The 19,869-nt window shown below is 43.7% G+C and overlaps 1 protein-coding gene across 3 annotated transcripts in view; it reads left to right on the top strand.

Annotated features, from left to right (window-relative positions):
* GALNT10 (polypeptide N-acetylgalactosaminyltransferase 10) overlaps window positions 1-19,869 on the top strand; it is a 212,837-nt gene that overhangs the window by 96,932 nt on the left and 96,036 nt on the right. For all 3 annotated transcript variants that reach the window (XM_044230885.1, XM_044230894.1, XM_044230902.1), the window contains exon 3: window positions 544-682. In XM_044230885.1, the coding sequence (XP_044086820.1) occupies window positions 544-682 (139 nt within the window). The remainder of the gene's footprint in view (window positions 1-543; window positions 683-19,869) is intronic.

Genomic DNA, 19,869 nt, shown 5'->3' with positions numbered 1-19,869 from the left:
CGCCGAGAGTAATCATAATATAGTTTATAAATTCTGCCATGTATGCACCCTCACTTTTGACTTTCTCAGTAGGGTGTGGGTACCAGATGGAGCAAAGTTGCCGTTCAGAGAGTTGGTATGACTGGCCCAAGGTTAATCAGCTCATATGAAGTAGATCTGGCCTCCTGTCCAGCTGATGGGATGCCATGGTCAGGGATGTCTGGGGCCTCTGGTAGAGTAGGGTGAGCATGGACTTTGGAGCTCACAAACCTGCTCTTACAACTTTCTTGAGTCCCCGTTTATCCATCCATAGAATGAAGCCTCACACGTCCGCCGTGACAGCTTGCTGTGGGGATGACGTGAGAACAGGTCTGTGAAGTGTGTAACAAGGGCGTGGCTGGAAGAGTTCTTATTTCCCTCCCCTCTGTAGACTTCCCCTGCAAAATCTGGAGGTCCACTCTGTATCCATGTATAAAGTTTTATCTCTGTGGTTTAATCATCTCTCTCATCCTTCTTCCCCCACTCCATTCGATTAGCAACATTGACTTTTCTTTTTGCTCCTAGGAAATGGAGAACAAGGGAGACCTTACCCCATGACCGACGCAGAGAGAGTGGATCAGGCGTACCGAGAAAATGGATTTAACATTTACGTCAGTGATAAAATCTCCCTGAATCGCTCTCTCCCTGATATTCGGCACCCAAAGTGAGTGTGACATCTCTCATCTTCTGGGATCTAGGGATTTTGCCTGTGGCTCTTGATGAGAATTAATTAAAGAAACAGGTACATCAAGCGGGCTGGAGGAAATTCCCTCCTTGGTACACAGGGCCATGGTGCAGAGGTTTATATGATCGGATTCCCCTAGATTTAGAGGTGGGGTGGCAGAGGGTTGAAAAAGAACCCGTCTCCTTCCCCTTCACTTTTCAAGCAGTGGAAACTTTCGGACCTCTGCGTTTATTTCCCCTCTGCTCTGGCCTATGGGCACGTGCAAACCTCACATTCAGACAATTGCAATGACAGTTTCAACCCTCATGCTCCCCACTTTCTGTGTGCTACGTTTTTTTTTTTTTCCTTTTCTTAAAAGAGGGCTGTGCGCCTGTATATTTATGTCCTTTTTTAATAAGCTGACTCAAATCACTTTGAGACTGGACACATCGTAGCAGGGATAAAGAGCGTAAGAGTGGCAACCAACATTCCCTCAACAGTTATCATGCGTTGTTTACAGCATCTGAAGTTCCTGTGAGGTAGGTCCTACAATGGTGCCCATTTTACAGCTGGGGAAACCGAGGCTTAAATGAGCATCCTAACTCATGGCCCCGGGGTGGCAAAGAAGCTGAACCAGGTCTCCAACTCAGCCAAAACCTATACTTGGGACCTTAAGCTGTCCTGCCTCCCTAGCCATTTTCAGGAGGCTTACTGTGGTGGTCATAGTGATTTTCTACTAGAGCAGGAATTCTTAAAGTTGGTTTGCAGTAGAGTTGCCTGGATGGTTGTTAAGAGCCCAGGATACTGTGCCTCACCCCCATAGATCTCGATTTAATAGATCTGGGTTAGGGCCCAAGAACTTGAATTATAAGTAAGCTCCCATGTGATGCTGGTGCAGCTTATCTTGGATTCACACTTTGGGAACCTCTGCAGGCTGAATTCAAAATGGCTGCTACAGGAAGACTAGTACCAAGTGGCACCAGAACACACAGTGTTTTGCTCAGGGGTTTAGGAAGTAGAGCCCAGGAAAAGATAATATCAGCTAACACTTAGTTGGTGCTTCTTGTATGCCAGGCTTGGTTCTCAGCCAGTGGTTCTCAAAGTGTGGCTCCCAGGCCAGCAATGCCATGGGTACCTAGGAGCATATTAGACATGCACCTTCTCTGTTTCCAGCCCAGATCTACTGCATCAAAAGCCTTTGAGAGGGACCCAGCAGTCAGTGTTTGAATAAGCCCTCCCAGTGATTTTGATGCAAAGCTTAAGTTTTAGAAGATGTTCTAGATACTTCAAGTGCTTTACCTCACTTAGCCAAACCTTCCAAAAACCCAGTGAGGTGCATACCTTTATTACCATCGTTTTACAGATAAGGAATCGAGGCATGAGAAGGTCAGATGATTTGCATAAGATGGCACAGTGGGTCAGTGGAATCAGAACTTGAATTTGGGAACTGTGACTTGACATCTATAACACAAGGTCTCTCCACCTAGAAGAACTCCATTGGTAGAAAGCAGGACAGGCACAGCTTGGAGCTACTACACGTTCTACTCCAGAAAACTGTGGTAAAGTGAGTCAGATAAGTTCTTTGGTTACCCTGTGCACATAAAAGTTTACACTATGCTGTCATCAGTTAAGTGTGCAACAGCATTATGTCTAAAAAAAGTACATACCTTAATTAAAAAAACACATTATTGCTTTAAAAAAAAAAATGCTAACCATCATCTGGGCTTTCAGTGAGTCGTAATCTTTTTGCTGGTGGAGGGTCCTGCCTCAACGTGGCACCTGCTGACTGATTGGGGTGGAGGTTACCAAAGGCCAGGGTGACTCTTCCAATTTCCTAAAGTAAATCAACAATGATCTTGGCTGTATCAATCAACTCATCCATTCCAGAAAGATTTCTCCGTAGCATGTGATGCTGTTTGATAGCATTTACCCACAGGAGATCTTTCAGAATTGAAACCAGTCCTCTCAAACCCTGCCACTGCTTTATCAACTCAGTCTGTGTAATATTCTAAATGCTTTGTTGACATTTCAACAATCTCCACAGCGTCTTTACCAGAAGCAGTTTCCATCTCAAGAAGCCGCATTTTTGCTCACCCATAAGAAACAGCTTCTAATCCATTAAAGTTTTATCATGAAATTGCAGCAATTCAGCTAAAACAATGATCAGTGAAAGTTAGAAATGCTCTGAGGATTACCAGTATGTGACACACACATGAAGCAAGCAAATACTGTCAGAAAAATGACACCAACAGACTTGCCCAACATGGGGTTGACACAAACCTTCACTTCATAAAAAACATGGTATCTGGAAAACAGTAAAGGGAAGTGACCATAAATCGATACTAATCCCAATAGTAAAGAATTAATCTTGATAATATGTTGGGGCGACTTAAAAGATGCTTTCTGTCCCATTCCATCTTTCAGTTCCTGCAGCAACACCTTGAAGTTGGCCTTATTTCTATTATCCTCTTTACTTTGTAGATGAGAAAACCGCCTAGCCAGGAATCCGTCCCCCAGAAAATATGCTGCCTGTCCAGGATGGGCCCTATTCATAAGGACTTCTTGCCACGAGGGGCAGTAATTTGTTTCATGGTCTTCACTTCAAGCCCTAGATTTTTCATCTAAGTCTGAGCATGTAGTTCAGATATTACTGATGTTGCTGGATTCAGAACTGTGACCTGACTCTGAGGGTCAGAAACTCAATTTATGTATTTAGCCCCTTGCAGAGTTCAGAATTTTACACTAATTTCATCTTGCCAACTCTGGAAAAGAAGTTCATCTGGGAGCACTGCCCTCTGACCTCAGCTGTTGTTCCGCACTACTGTGGGGTCTCAACTCTGGCTGGACCTGGGGTTGGCTTTAAAAATAGACAAAGGCCAAGGCCCCACCCCAGACCACTGGAATCTGAGTCTCTGGGGGTGCCTCTGGGGTCTCGGTAGTTTCTAAAACCTCGTAAAGCAATGCTCACTTATAGAACTAGGGTTGAGAAACTGCTGGTGTGAAATAAGGAAGATTTTTTTACAACGAGAGAGAGAAGCTAGGTGTGGTCACAGCTTTCATCTGTCCATTTATCTGTTCAGTCTGTAAATATACAGGCATGGTCCCCTATGTGCCAGACCTTGTGCTTGACACCAGGATCACAATGATGCTGCCTTGTGCAAGAGATGGGGACAGACAGACCAGACAGGTCATTACGTCCCAGATGAGAAGACCAGTAATGAGAGTCAATAAGAGTAGACACAGAGTACCTGGAACCTCAGAGGACACCCCCACCCAGCCCCAGCCTTTGCGGGAAGACACTGAAGGTGGAGAAGTAGGCATGAGATGAAGGCTCTCCCGGCTTACTGACTACAAGTTTGAGGCTCCCAGCTGATGAGAGGCACCTACAGCTCTGGAAAAGAAAGGTCTTCTTAATCTAGGAGTCCTGGGGCCCCAGATAGGACCATAAACCTGAATGAGGCAAAACATTGCATTTTTCTTTTCAGTAACCTCTCACGGAAATGTGGTGTTCCTTGCCGTTATGACGGAAGGTAACAAAGCACCTGTGATGTCGTCACCAAAAGAAATCACTTACCTTTACATCACTTTACAAGTGTCTAGAAATGTCCTGAACACTCATCCCTGCTGTGAAGGGAAGGTGGTTTTTAGAACTGCCCCTGGATCGTTTTGTGTACTGTGTTCATAAGGAAATACTTTCATTACTGTATTTCAAATTGTTTATTATTTTGATAACTGTATCTCAGTCTAATTGGTTTCACTTATCATCTGACCTATTTTATTTTATGCATCATAAAAGCTGCTCTGAGAAGCGGCCACAGGCTTTGGCAGCCTGGCAGAGGGTTCCAGGGCATCAGTACGGTGAGGAACCCCTGTTCTAGGTGGGTGTGAATGGAGCCTGAGGACGCTTCAGGCTCCGCTCCAAGTCACCATGAAAGATGTTCCTAAATCCAGTGCTCCTGACCACCCCCCCCAACCCCTGCCCAACACACACTTTTTGGAATTCCCATTGCGGAAGCTCACTTTCCAGAAATGAGTTGATAAATGTCTTAAAGAGCTTTTACTTTTTTCCCGGGCTGGAGGGGTTTAGTGGATCTTTCCTGCAGACAGCAGAAAAGTGTGAGGAAATTAGAGCAGTGGAGACACTCTCTCCCTCTGGTTTCTTTTAGCTGAAACAACTTCTCTAGCAGGAGCTGTTTTATAAGTAAAATGTTTGCCTTTTACTTCTTCAGCTGAGTTTTGGCAATAGCCAAGAGCAGGGCTGAGGGGCTGTTTGTGCCAGCTGCATTTGCTCCCACCAGAAGCTGTACCAGAGACCATGGAGCCACAGAGAACGGAGACCAGGCAGTGGGGCCTGACTCGTTGGGCTTGCAAGTGGGAGGCGGCCAGCTGGCTCTGCGGGGATCTGCCCGCTGCAACCCGTGGCTGAGGGAGCTGAATGGAAGCTGGCTGGTGCACTGGCCTGCTTTCCCTGCTCCTCCCCAGGGGGGGAGGGGGGGAATTGCTCAGCAGCTGTGCAGGAAGGCCCCTCCAGGGCACAGAGCTGATGGCAGCAGCCCTAACTGCTGGAGTGCCTGGGGTCTGAAGGTTCCTGTGCAAACTTCTCCTCTGAGAAAATGGTGATTTTCTCCCATGCAAAGACTGTTCGTGGTGGGACTGAAAGCAGTCAACATTCATGGTAGGAATGAAAACTACCTACAATCCTGACCTGCTTTCCCCAGTCCATTGGCTTAGCTTTCAGTAATGAGTGAACCCAAATGGAATCTTTGTTGCAGTTAAAGGCCCAAATCTACCAGATTCTTGGTTCCATGCTTCCTTTTGCTTGTTGCTTTTTGCTAAATTAACTCTGTTGATTTATGGTATATGTTGAATTTCCTTAAAAGAACTTAGAAGTTCATACTGTTATAATAAGCCAGTATTCTGTTGATTGCCTTTACATCTCCAGTGGGTTACAAAAGCAATAACAGAGGCAATTATGGCCTATTTGTGTTGATAAACATTTATTAAATATATACTCTGGAAAGAAAGATGGCTTGTAAGCACAAGTTTAAATCAGCCACACTTATAGCACTTGTTGTAATGGTAATCATAGTGCCCCCAATATGAATGTACACAGAGACATACAAAAATGCTATTTGGGGGTCAAAACAGAGTAACAAGGACATTTTCCAGCCTGAAATAACAACAACAAAGGACAAACTGTGAAGCAGTGGTTTACATGATACTGAACATCAGTCAGGGACAGTAATTCTTAAGAGATGGGAGACAAATGAGGTGAACCTTACAGGTTCCCCAGCTTTTGTCTTGAGAGAGTTTCCATGCCTTGATGTAAGAAGGGGAGCCCAAGTAGAGTCCAGGGAGACCAAAGAGGTCAGAGTTCACAGGACCAGGTCCCAGAGAAGAGAAAGCCATAGGGAGATTGAGCTGTGGAGATCTGCAGAGCAGACCTCGACTACTCAGCAGATGTCTGATGAGTACTTACCTGTGCAGAAGCTTCCTGAGACTGGGAAAGGGGTCACCCAAAAGGGTTAGAGGGAGTAGTTCTTAGCTCTCACACAGAGCTGAGACTCTATACCACTCAGACTGGAAAACCTCATAACTCATAACTTTTGGAGAATTGAGTAGAGAGCACTTAAAAGAGTTTTACCTCACAAAGACTAATAATTAGTCCTAAACTGAACAGTGCTCTGGACTAGTCTAAAAAAATCTTATATTATGACCCAGAAAGGCCAAACTGTTTCTAAGTAACTTAACTACATTCTAAAGCAAAGCTTGAGACTATAGAAAGACAAGGATTTAAAAACAAAACAAAACAAAAAAAAAAAACACAAGATATTCAGCATGAACCAAGGTAAAACCCAGTCAAAAATTATCAGGCATGCAAGGAAGCCAAGAAACATGGCCTATAATGAGGAAAATACTAATTAAAATAAACCCAGAGTTGACAACCATTTTAGAATTAGCAGAGGACATTAAAACATTTATTATAACTATTCCATATGTTTCAAAAATTAAGTAGACACATGAATGATATAAAAAGACCCAAACTGAACTTCTAGAAATGAAGCTAACAATGCAGTGAAAAATAGCGCATGGGATGAATGGCAGCTTAGATATTGCAGGGGGGTTGGGGGGAGTGAAACTGAAGAGTAGGAAAATAAACTACTCCAAAATAAAATACAGAAAAAGAATTTTTCAAAATTAAAAGAGCATTAATGAACTGTGGGACAACATTAAGCAGTCAAATATCTAGGTAATTGGAGTCCGTGAACTGGAGGAGGAAAACAGTGGCCAAAATTTTTCTGTGGGGAGTGACTGCTATAAAACCACAGATCCAAGAAGCTCAATGAAACCCAATCCAAGAAATATGAATAAAATGACACCACTGTACATCATAATCAAATGACCAAAAGCCAGTGATGAAGTCAAAGTTTTAGAGTACGCAGAGAAATAACACATGTTATATACACAGAGGACCAAAGGCAAGGATGACAGAATTCTCACCCGGGAACAAAATAGGCAAGAATACAGTGTAACTAAACTTCTTGAAGGTACTAAAAGTAAAAACTCTGTCAACATAGAATTCTATACCCAGAGAAAATGCTTTCAAAAATAAAGCCAAATTAGAGACTTGTCAGACATAAAAAAAACTGAAAGAACTTATCACAGCAGCTTTGTCCTATAAGAAATGTTAAAGGAAGTCCTTTAGAGAAAAAATACGATAACAGATGGAAATAGGGATTCCATTTATAAAGAACGAAGATTGCTGGAAATAGTAACTCTGTGGGTAAATTATTTATTTCTCCTCCTCCCAACTCCATCCCACCCCATCCCCTACACTCTTTCTTTCTTATTATTTAAATCCTTTAAAAGTATCTGATTGTGTAGCCAGAAATGATAACAACATGTTGTTGGGTTTAAACCTATATAAAAGTACAATGTATGCCAACATAAAGGTCAGAGAGGAGAGATGATTTTATACTACTATTAGATTCTCATACTACTTGTGAAGTGATATATCATATAAAGGTATACTGTTATAACTTTAAAATATATCCTATAAATCAAAACAAGCACTAAAATAATAAAAAGAGTTTTATAAGCAAATAAGTCAACAAGGGAAACAAAATGGAATAATGAAAAATATTCGGTTAATCCAAAAGAATGCAGAAAAAGAGAGAAAAGGGAACTGAGATCAGAAAAGAGAAATAGAGGGGTGTCTGGGTAGCTCAGTCAGTTAACATGCTGACTGCAAGAAACACAAAGATACAAATAAAAGCAAAAGGATAGGAAAGATCTTCCATGCTAACACCAATCAAAAGAAAGCTTTGGTGGCCAAATGAGTATCAGTTAAAGTAGAATTCAGAACAAAGAGTACCAGGGATAAAGGAGGTGGTTTTGTAATTTAATAAAGCTGTCCTTCATTAAGAGAACATAACAACCTAAAATGTTTATGTACCTCATAAGAGAGCTTCAAAATACATGAAACAAAAAGTCAAGGAAGGGCAAAGAGAAATAGACATAACCACAATTATGAGATTTCCCAACACCCTTCTCTCAAAAATTGATAGAATGATTAGAAAATCAGCAAGGATATAGTAGACTTGAAGGCATTATCCACCAGCATGACCCAACTGACATTTATAGAACACTTTACCCAATAACAGCAGAACGTCCATTTTTTTTAAAGTGCATACAGAACATTTTCCAAGATAGAGCATATTCTGGGTTGGAAAACAAGTCTCCACAAATTTAAAAGGATTCAAGTGATACAAAGTATGTTTTCTGACCACAGTGGAATTTTAAATTTAGAAACCAATAACAGAACAGTCTCTTAAAATCTCCAAATGTTTGGAAACTAGGTAATTCGTGTATGAATAACAGATGGGTCAGAGAAGAAATCAAAAGGAAAATTAGAAAATGTTTTGAACCAAATGGTAATGAAAACAGCATATCAGAGTTTGTGGGGTGTCACTAAAGCAATGTTTCCGGGTGAGTTTGTAGCATTCAGTGCTTACTTTAGGAAAGAAAAATGGTCTCAAATTGATGACATCAGCTTCTCCTTTAACATACTAGAGAAATAAGAGTAAGTTAATCCAAAATAAGCAGAAGAAAGGAAGTAAAAAAGATCAAAGCAGAGATCAGTAAAGTAGAAAACAGAAAAACAGGGGTGCCTGGATGGCTCAGTTGGTTAAACCTCCGCCTTCTGCTCAGGTCATGATTTCAGGGTCCTGGGATCAAGTCCCACATCAGCCTCTTTGCTCAGTGGGGAGCCAGCTTCTCCCTTTCTCTCTGCCTGACTCTGCCTACTTGTAATTTCTCTCTCTCAAATAAATGAATAAAATCTTTTTAAAAATTAAAAAAGAAACAGAAAAACAATAGGAAAAAAATTAGTAAAACCAAAAGCTAACTCTTCGAGATAGTCAATTAAATGGATTAACTTCTAACCAGACCACTACAGAGAAGAAGAAGACACAAATTACCAATATCAGGAATGAGAAAGGTGATATATTGTGATATATCAATACATACTATACCTATTAAGGGACTAAGAAAGGAATACCCTGAGCAACTTTATGCCTATACATTCGGCAACTTAGATGAAATAATAAACTCCTTGAAGGACACAAACTATCAAAGCTCACTCAAAAAGAAATGATTAACCAGAATAGTCAAATTGATAATATAGTTAAGAACCTCCCCACAAAGAAAGCTCTAGGTCCAGATGGGTTCACTGGTGAATTCCCCCACAAAAAGAATTAATACATACTCTACCTAAACTTTTCCAAAAAATGAAAGAGAGTGGAGTACTTTCCAACTCATTGTGAATTCAGCATTACCCTGCTATGAAAACAAGACAAAGATCTTGCAGGAAAATTAAATTATAAACCAGCATCCCTTATGAGCAGGTTGGACAGGTCCTGTTATTGTCGTCATCATCATTACTCACTTTCTTCAGATGAGCAAATAGAAGAATCAAAATGGCGGAGGGAGAGTGACCTGTGGCCAATGTCACACAGGTACACCCTGGGCAGAGTTATAGCTGGAGTCCAGTTGGAAATAGATTTATTGTGGCAGTTTGCCAGCCATTGCAGTATCCAAAACACCCAGATAAGAGTAAGGAATCGGGAGGAGGGAGACACCTGAGGGGAAATGAGTGGGCCCAGGAGAACTGGCAGCGCTGAGGACTTGAGAACTAGAAAAGCCTGATGTTTATAAATATCCCCAGAAACTGAAACAGAGTCTTCTGAAATGGTGATGTGAACCTGAGCAAGAAAGGCCAGGGATGTAACATGAATTGAGTTTTCCTGATCCCAGAAGATGTTGCCGCCTACACATTTATGTTGGGGACCCTGGGGGTCAAAGGATGCTGTTGGCATAACTGCCACCTGTGCTCTTGGGCAGCACTGGAGAGTTTTGAGCAAAGAGCAACATAATCTGATTTTCCTTTACAGAGGATCACTTCAGTTGCTATGTTAAGAACAGACTGTAGGCGGCCAACGGTGGAAGCAGGAAAACCAGTTAGGAGTTTATTACAGCCAAGCAAAGCAGAGCGACAGTGACTCAGACCACAGTGGCAGAGAAGTAGCAGAGAACCAGTGGCCGCATTCTAGACAGACTTTGAAGGTGGAGAGGACGAGATTTACTTATAGACAATATGGATATGGAAAGAAGAGAGGAGACGGAGATAATGCCAAGGTTTTTGGCCAGAGCAGCTGGGAAGATGGAGTTGCCATTTACAGAAACAAAGGCTTGGAGAAGAGCAGACTTGGGGAAAACGAAGATTTTTATTTCTGTCAAGTTTAAGACGTCATTGAGCATCCAAATGACGAGGTCAAGTAGGCAGTTTAGTAAATGGTGCCATTTATGTTGTGAAAAATGGAAACGGTGACGGTATCCTTTTCTGAGTTGCTCTGTTTTTATTGTGGTTTTAATTAACTTGCTTTCCTTGAATAGCAAGAAATGGTTGAGGCATAATGGATAGTAAACCTAGAAGTGATCCAAGATCAGCTGTGGGCGTGGTGTGCAGGGTCATGGATTTTGGGTGCCCTGTGCAGGTCATGGCAGAGATACGCACACCCCCTTCCCCCCTCCGCAATGGGACTGGATGGCCTGAGTGTACACCTGCCCCTGTCCCACCTGCCACGGTGCCGAGAGATATGTCAGATCCTCTGTGGAACAGCGACAGGCTTGGAAGACATATTTAGTATGTATTTTTGCAGTTCTTACCCTTTTTCTCCTGATCCATGTGCTGGAGTAAGCTTGGTTGACAGGTGCTAATGGAGAACTTCAGTATAAGCCTAGCACCCCTGGGATGCTCAGGCTGGGGGGGGATGAGGATGTCCTGGCTTGACAGGTTGGTAGCAAGGCAGTTTTTGTAATAGGGGCAGGAGGTTGGAAAGAAGGGCCGTAGCTGGAGTGATTTGTGAGCAGAGAAAGGAAAAAGTCCAGATTTCTTGGGAGCATCACTGATTTTTCAGGAGGCTTAAATCAGTTCTTTGAAATTACATGACTCCCTTCTGAAGAGTGGTGTTTCTTTCAAGACAATAGTTATTGATCCCTCAGACCTAATACTGAGATTTAAAGTTGCTCATAAGCCTTAAAATAAAATGGCAGCCAATAAAACCTCTCAGGTTGACTTCTTTTCTATAATTTTAAAAACAGATTTCAGTGAATTCAGCCCTTCGTTGAAATTACAGAGATAGATGGGTTGTAAGCAAAAATGGCTGCCTGTCAACTAAGAAATCAAATGGGCATATATCCCCTACAATTTATGCTAGGTGGAAAGCACTTGACAGCCGCATGAGCTGACGTGTGGTTCTGTTCTTTTATCTTTTCTGCAGACCAGTGCGTTTTCTGGATCTTCTAGAAATGGAGGCTGTATTCTCCATGAATAATAACGATGTCTCCCGTTTGTCAGTGCTTATGTGCCAAGCGTGGAGTTGAGCACTTGACCAGCCCCAGTTTACTGCTTCCAACTTTGAGGTTTTGCGTGATGTTTTTTCCCTTTCTGTTTCAACACTGTCTTCTCATGCACAAAAACACTATTACAGCTCCCTGTGATTCCAGCCTCTCTGAAATTGTTTGAACCTCACGGGGACCACTAGATCCATTTTACAGGTGGATAAACCGGACCTCAGATGAGCTCAGCCAGCAGAGAGCAGGAAAGACTCAAACCTGGATCCAAGTTTAAACCCTTCCTGCTGCCTCACACACAGACCGAGACCCCTTCCTTGCAGAGAAGGAGGGAGACATTCTAGGTTCTAATCCTTTGTGCATGAAGGTTCAAGTGGACCAGGCATGGCAAGCAGGATTAGTGAGATATATATAAACAGACACAAGCGACAGATGACTCAGGTTGCATTTCACTCAGATGCTGAAGGTAATAAATGGTTGTCCAGGAGCAGACAGATAACGCTCAGTAAAACTGGTTACAGAGATGGGTTTGATTTCTAAGTGGCGCTGGCCTTGAAGGAATTTAAGGAAAAAGAGAATGATGACTGTGAGTTAAGGCGATGATCACTTCTCTCCCTTCATTAAGGTGGTATCCAGAGCAGCTCAACGGAGAAGCGCTGTTAAGTAGAATAGGACAGGGGCGCCTGGGTGGCTCAGTCAGTTAAGCATCTGCCTTCGGCTCAGGTCATAATCCCAGGGTCCTGGATCAAGGCCCGCATCAGGCTCCTTGCTCAGTGGGGAGCCTCCTCTTCCCTCTCCGCCGTATTTGTTCACTATCTCGTTCTCTCTGTCGAATAAATAAATAGATCTTTAAAACTAAATAAATAGAATAGGACATTATTCACTCCTGATTGTAAACCTCCTGCTCCCACCTTTCTGGGGGCAAGAAATCAGCAGTATCTCTACCACCAGCACCCACCTCCAATCCTAAACCTATCCAGGTAGTGAATGCTAACAGTTGAGCTCTCTGTGGGCTTTTTTCCCCCCTTCGTTTATGCAACATATATAGACAGATAAAGGGGTTTGTTTGTTGTTGTTGTTGTTGTTTGGGGTCCTTTTTACAAAAATGTGGTTGTACCATATGTATTTTATTCTACAAGTAGCTTTTTTAACTTAGCATGTTATAGTCATGTTTCCAAGACATTTCAAACAGCCATGTAATATTCCACAAGAATCTGACCTACCGCAGTCATTACTCTGTTGATGGGCATACAGATTGCTTCTTTCAGTTCTCTGTCTCTAGACACAGAGCAGCAACAGTATCCTTGAACAAGGTTACTTTTCTTTTTCCTCTTTCATGAATCATCAAGAATCTTGTTATTGAAGCCCATTTCCTCCTAATGATGTTTGCCCAGCAGTTGGCATTTACTCAGGATCTGAAGTGTGGTCCTTCTGATGGTTATTTCCTGCTGCTAATTCCGGGTACCTTGACCTCCCATTCCGTATCGATTAAACCCGAGTTTTCCCACTGTCAGCCTGTGTTGAAAGTTGGAGCACATGGACTACATCACGTGTTACATCTGTGGGAGGACCAACCCTGTCATGGACAGCGGTGTAAAGAAACTGTTAGATTTTGCTGTGTGCTTTAAAAAAAATTTTTGTTTTTGTTGTCATAACTGTCTTAAAACTAGATATGGTCTGAACGAAGGGCTTTCCAAAATGTGAGTTCAAAGGGAAAGGAAAATGTAACACAAACCAAGATGTCTTGAACACTGCTTGTATCTGAAGTCTGATGTGGGTTAGGGGTGCAGCACCGGTGATAAACGGACAGTGCAGGGTGCACAGCTAGTAATAATAACCCTTCACGATTCTCTGAGCTGTCTGTTGAAAAGAGGGAAGAGCAGGTGAGTGCAGCTGGCTTCTAGCAAAGCCTCCTTGAATGGAAAAGGACCTTTGTAAAGACATCAGCCTGGCACATGTTGTCTCACTAATCTTCTGGGTCCTCTGATTGCAGCCAGACTGTTAAAGAAAAAGCCAGCATCTATCCCATCCCCCAGAGAGGTGTAGAGAAGGGCTGGGAGCCAAGCCCCAGCGGAGGAGGGAAGGCTTGCTGTCAAGATGTGTCAGGAGAGGGCCCAGAGCTGCATCTGGAGAGAAGATGGGGGCGGGGGACAGGCTCTTTTCACACTCTGCCCACTAACACCCAGTTTCTCCCTTTTGTTCCAGAACCTGGAGATATTTATAACTTCCTCTTAGCTTCTTGGTGGCTCCAGAGTCCATTGGACATAGTCTTACTGAGAATATTTTATTATAAGGGACTGACTATTCTTTATGTAAAATAGATAGGGAAAAACACTGGAATACTGAACTTAAACCATTTACTGGAAAAGGACCTACAGTGTGGCCTATAGAAGGTGGAAACTCACATTATTGAGCCAGATACTGTACCAGCTATATTCACCTGTAGTATCTCTTTCATTCCTTGTGACAGCCTCAATAGGAAGGAATTATATTCCCATTTTAGCCAGGTGGAAACTGAGGCATAGGGCAGCTGTGACATTGCCAAGGTGACCCCCTGCTAAATGACAGCTGTGGGATTTGGACCCAGATCTGAAGGTCTCTCCAGCCCATGCCCCTTCCCTCACTACACCTGCTCTTGCTACTTCAGGAAGTACCCTTTCTCGTGGGCTACTATTTGAGATAATCCATGTATCATCTCACTCTGTGACTCTGGGAAGGTCCCTCCCCATTCTGGGCCTCGGTTTCCTCATCTGTAAAATAAGGAGCACAAACAAGGTGAACTTCAGGCCCTTCTAGCCTTCCTAGTCAGCGATTCTCATTGGCTTTTCATGTTGAAGCCACGCAGTAGTTGACCTTCTTCCTCAACCCAAAGAGATCCTGGCTTCTGCCACCCCAAAGAGCACAAACCAACTCCCAAAGACCCATCTGGTCAGTGGAAAATCCAAAACTATCACCTGTTTGGCAGAGGAGGGTGTGTTGACTCGAGTCCCATGGGAAGGTGCTAAAATGGTGCACCCATTTCTAGAAGAAAATTGTTTATCTAAGACGACAAACACTGGGAGCTTTAAACAACAGAGTCACTCTGCAAGGATTTTTTCAGATGATCATTCTCTTAAAAACACACGCACACACACACACAAGTTGCCCTTATATTCACTGAAGAACAATTTACTCTATGGTGTACAGAGCACAGTGGTGGTAAAACCCCACGGACAGCAGGTAATCTCTCATGATGCCATGGTGGCCCGGTGGGCACAGTATTGGTAAGGCCTCAGGAATCACGTGGAACAATACAGTGTGCCCCAGCAGCCTCAAGAGTCCATGACCTGGTGGGGTCCCAGTTTCCATATCAGCCTTATTTTGGAGTTTGGGAAGCTTAATTCTGTAAGGGTCCGTTATTTTCAAAATAATAAAGAAAAAATAAGGACACTTCATCTAGCTCAAGTACAACTTTCGGATGCTTGTTTTTGTTTTTCTCTTCTGGGAATGGACTTGGGAATAGGATGATGGACTCCTTGGCCACAAGGTTACTTTACCTGATGGGGCAGTCCCCTGCAAGGAGGCAGGGGCAGTAAAGGGAAAAGGGAATGTAGCTAGTTGGAATGTAGAAAAAACCATCGAGGCTCTCGAGGAGGAAGAGGTGAAAGCAAGGTATAGCCAGGCTTCCCAGTGCCTTGAAATGGGAAGAGGTTTCTAAGTCTGGCTACCAGAGTCTCTTATGAACCCCTCAGCAGCAGAAATTTCTGGATCCCATCCATCAAGAGGCCTTGGCTTTTCTCTGTATAGCTCTGTGTCTGCTTCTCTCTTTAATTCTGGGACTCCCTTTCCTTACATCAGGGGCATCTCCAAGAAAGACAAAGAGGTTTCATTGGCCTGGTGCACTTGATCTAGGCAAATTTCTTACTAGGCTGTTGACCATGGGAAAGTTGATGCATTGGCTGCTCTTGGGTCAGGGCTCTACCCCTGCCCCAGGCACCATCATAACCAGGGAAGGTGTGGTTATAGGGCTCACCCAGGACTTGTTCCTCAGCCTTCCTCGGGCATAGCCATTTCTGTTCAAGGAGAAGGCATGGTCAAGGGAGGCACCATGATTGACCTGATGAGCACAGATGTTTCTTTTTGAACCAAGATGGCCTTTGATGCACCCTTATCTTTGCAGAGTTCCTATCCTAGTCACTTCTCAGCTCATACAGTAAGTCCATTTTCTTTTAAAGATTTTGTTTATTTGAGAGAGAGCTTGAGCAAGCACAAGCGGGAGAGAGGGGCAGAGGGAGAAGCAGACTCCCCACTGAGCAGGGAGCCCAACACGGGGATCCCAGGACCGCAAGATCATGACCTGCACCAAAGGCAGATGCTTCACTGACTGAGCCACCCAGGTGCCCCTGCAAATCCATTTTAAAAAAGGAGGAAACTGAGGCCCATTTTACAGAGGAGATAACTGAGGCTTGCAGAGGTTTGGTAGCTTGCCCAGGGTTAGGCAACTAGTAGTTGGTGTTTTCCGCTCCACATTCATACAAACTCCTTCCAATAAAGGTGAACAAACACTGAATGGACATCAGCAAGCACATTGAAAGCACCCACCTTCCTACTAGTGGTAGTTTTTTTGCTGAAGCTCATCAAAACCCCCAGAGACCCACTCCTCTAGGCTGCATGGTCCAGCCGTCCTCAGACCTGCCAAAGCCCGCAGGTAGCACTTGGAACATGACAGCAGACACCAGGTCCTTGAAACTCTGTATGACTCGGATTTGTTCTTTACACCCAGAGATTCCAAAGGCTTTCCTCTTCATGTGGCTAAACTGAAGAATTAGCCCCAGCTCCCTGTCCAGTAGCCACTGGCCATGTGGGCTGGGATCTCCACTCAACCTCTCTAAGCCTCCCCGCCACACTTGGAAAACAAAAGGGTTGGACTAGGCCCTTCCAGCTCCAGTTCAACCCAGCAACCATTAACTACCTACTCCCTGTTGGCAAGGCTCAGGGCTGGGCGCGAGGATGCAGTGCTTGTAATGCCTTCATGCTTTGTCTTTCCAGCCATTTGCGTTCTGCCTTCCCCTTAGCCACAGGCAGGGAGGTGGGAAGAGTTATCATGGTTTTATTACTGCTCATTTATTTCTCTCCCTCCCTCCATTCAACTCTGTGTCTCTTAGGGACAATGACTTGTTCCTCACCAGTGTAATCCCAGGGCTTAGCATAGTATCTGTCACATAGTAGGTGCTCAGTAAACATTTCTTGAATGCATGCATGATTAAGGGAGCAAGCAAATGAAAATGTTTTGAGCCACGAGCTGGCTAAACCTGGGGTACCAAGAATGGGATGCATGTCTACAGCAGCGAAACTCTTATTTAGGCCTTACTGAAGCCCTGTGCCTTTCTCTGGAATGTCCATCTCTAATTCCAGGAGAATTGAAATCTGGGGCATTCTTCTGCTCCTAGTTCTTCTCCACATTTACCCTTCTCCAAGGACAGAGCTAGCCACTCTGTCCATGTGGCTGTTTTAAATTTTACCATGACACTCTGATGGTATTACCATCCCCATTTCACAGATAAGAAACTGAAGCTCAGCGAGTATGAAAACCTGCCCCTGGGTCTCATGGCTGCAGAGTGGCAGAGTCAGGATTTGAAGCCAGGTCGAGAGCCTTTTTGGTCCCTTAGACACATACAACATCGGGTTTGTTCAGTTGACTTGCATTTCAGCTGGGTCTTTGGATGGTGTCCTGTGCTAGAGAATTAAGTGTCTTTTATAATTCCCTTCAAAATGATTGGATTGTTCTATTCAAAGTTGTTTCGGGAGAGAAGAGTTTTGAAATGCTTCCCTTTGATTTTGACTTCTTTCTTTCATATTCTAGTGCTCCAGCATTAAGCCCTGAGGGGGCATCTCAAGGGCCAGTGTATTAGATTTGTCTTTGGGTCCCAAGAGCTCAGAATCCTGCAGGGAATATTAAATTGGGGGCTGCTCAGCCACAGATAGGTTCAGTTATCTCCCAGTCGCTCCACTGCCTCCCATCCTCACAAGGGCCCTCAGCCCAGCCCCTTTCTCCCAGGCAGTGATGAGCAGAATTCAGCGGGAGACAGAGGCTGCCCCTGCAGATCAGAGGTGACTCCTGGGGAACCGTTTCTGCTTCTGTCCTTCAGAAGCCATCCTTGGTTCCAAAACAGATTGATTTGATTGAGAGGGCTTAGAGGTGATGCAGTTATAACAGCAAGGATTCTTTCAGTGATGAGTGACAGAGACCTAACTCAGACTGACCTAAGAAAATGTATTGACTCACGTAACTGAAAAGGCCAGGAGCAGAGCTTGGCTTCAGCTGTAGCTGGATCCGAGTCCCTGAATGATGCCAGTAGGAACCTCTCTCCAACTCTTGGCTCTATTTTCTACTCTGTTAAATTCATTTGAAGGCAGTGAACATGTATGGTGGCCTCAGACAGACCAGACTTCTATCTTCCCATGTTCAGTGTCAGCAGAAAAGAGCCGATCTCTCTCTTAGACAGAATGTACTCTGATTTACAGGTGCCCAATTCCCACACTGTCGTTGTGGTTGGAGAAAATCAGTGTTCTGATTGGTCGAGCCAGGTTTCCTTGCCCATCCTCAAAGCAAGGCAGAGACCACCCCTGAACCCTATAGAATTGAAGAGTGGGAGATTCCTTAAGGAAAAGCAGGATGCTGTTAGCAAAGAAGGAGAAAGAAGACAGAGCACAGGTGCCTGTGCAAGGGGCAGCCTGCTTTTCACTTAGGCATAGGCGCTTCTTTTATGGTGCTGTCTGGGGCCAGAAATACTGATGCAAGAGGACAGCTCCATCGAGTGGGTTTGCCACATGCATGTTTATGGAAGCATGCGGAAGAGAACATTCCCTAAATGTTTAGCAGCGGCCTGCCCCAAGTGTCAGGATGTTGCCATTGTTACTTTTGCCATTGTTGATTAGACTTTCTGTGCTTTTTAGACTTTTATCCCTGAGCAGTTCTCAGTTTTCTCCTCAAGAAAAAAAAATTGTGGTATTTTAGTATTCAAGTACAATTAGCATACAGTGACATATTAGTTCCAGGTATACAATGTAGTGATTGAACAGTGCTCTCCACTACTCAGTGCTCAACACAATATATGTGCTCTTCCCCCCCCCCAGCAAACATTCATTCATTCATTCATTCATTTATTTATTTATTTTAAATTTTTTATTTTTTATAAACATATATTTTTATCCCCAGGGGTACAGGTCTGTGAATCGCCAGGTTTACACACTTCATAGCACTCACCAAAGCACATACCCTCCCCAATGTCCATAACCCCACCCCCCTTCCCCCAACCCCCCTCCCCCCAGCAACCCTCAGTTAATACATGTGCTCTTAATCCCTATCAGCTATCTAGCCCATCCCCATCCATCTCCCTTCCGGGAACCTTCCGTTTGTTCTCTATAATTAGGAGTCTGTTCTTTTGTGTGTCTCTTTTTATTCTTGTTGGTTTGTTTTGTTTCTTAAATCCTACATATGCATGAAAATGTATGGTATCTTTCTCTGACTTGTTTCACTCAGTATTATACCTTCTAGGTCCATCCCTGTTGTTGCAAATGGCAGGATTTCATTCTTTGTTATGGCTGAATGATAATCCGTTGTCTATCAATGGACATTTGGGTTGCTTCCATGTCTTAGCTATAGTAAATGATGCTTCAAGGAAACAGAGGGGGGCATATATCTTTTCGAATTAGTGTTTTGTTTTCTTTGGATAAATACTCAGTGGTAGAATGACTGAATCATACAGTAATTCTATTTTTAGCTTTTTTGGGGGGGAACCTCCCTCCTGTTTTCCAGAGTGGTCGCACCAGTATGCATTCCCAACAACAATGCAGGAGGGCTCCTTTTTCTCCACATCCTTGCCAATGCTTGTTATTCCTTGTGTTTTCTATTTCAGCCATTTCAACAGGTGTAAAACAATGCTCAACATCAGTAATCATCACGGGATTAGAAATTAAAACCACAGTGAGAGATCATTTTATACCTGTCAGAATGGCTAAAATAAGTATTATTTTAAATAAATACAGTCCTGGATCTAGGTCCCTTACCTCTTTGGGCCCTGTTTTCCTTCTGTGGAAATGGGATCGGCATTCTCCGGTTCTCCTGCCTCCCCGGGGTTGGTACAGATTAGAGGAGAGAGAGAGAAGGACAAGTGCTCTGGAAACCATCAGGCACGATGAACCGTGGGAAGGCAGAGTTGTTATTGTCTGGTCGTGGCCGAACCCAGCCTCCTTACATTGAGAATATCGTGCCCTAGTTTCCCTTCCTGGCC

The sequence above is a fragment of the Neovison vison genome, chromosome 1 (assembly GCF_020171115.1).
Source record: "Neovison vison isolate M4711 chromosome 1, ASM_NN_V1, whole genome shotgun sequence".
Classification (NCBI taxonomy): Eukaryota; Metazoa; Chordata; class Mammalia; order Carnivora; family Mustelidae; genus Neogale; species Neogale vison.
Note: the sequence above shows the minus strand (reverse complement) of the source record. Positions and strands in the feature narration are given on the sequence as shown.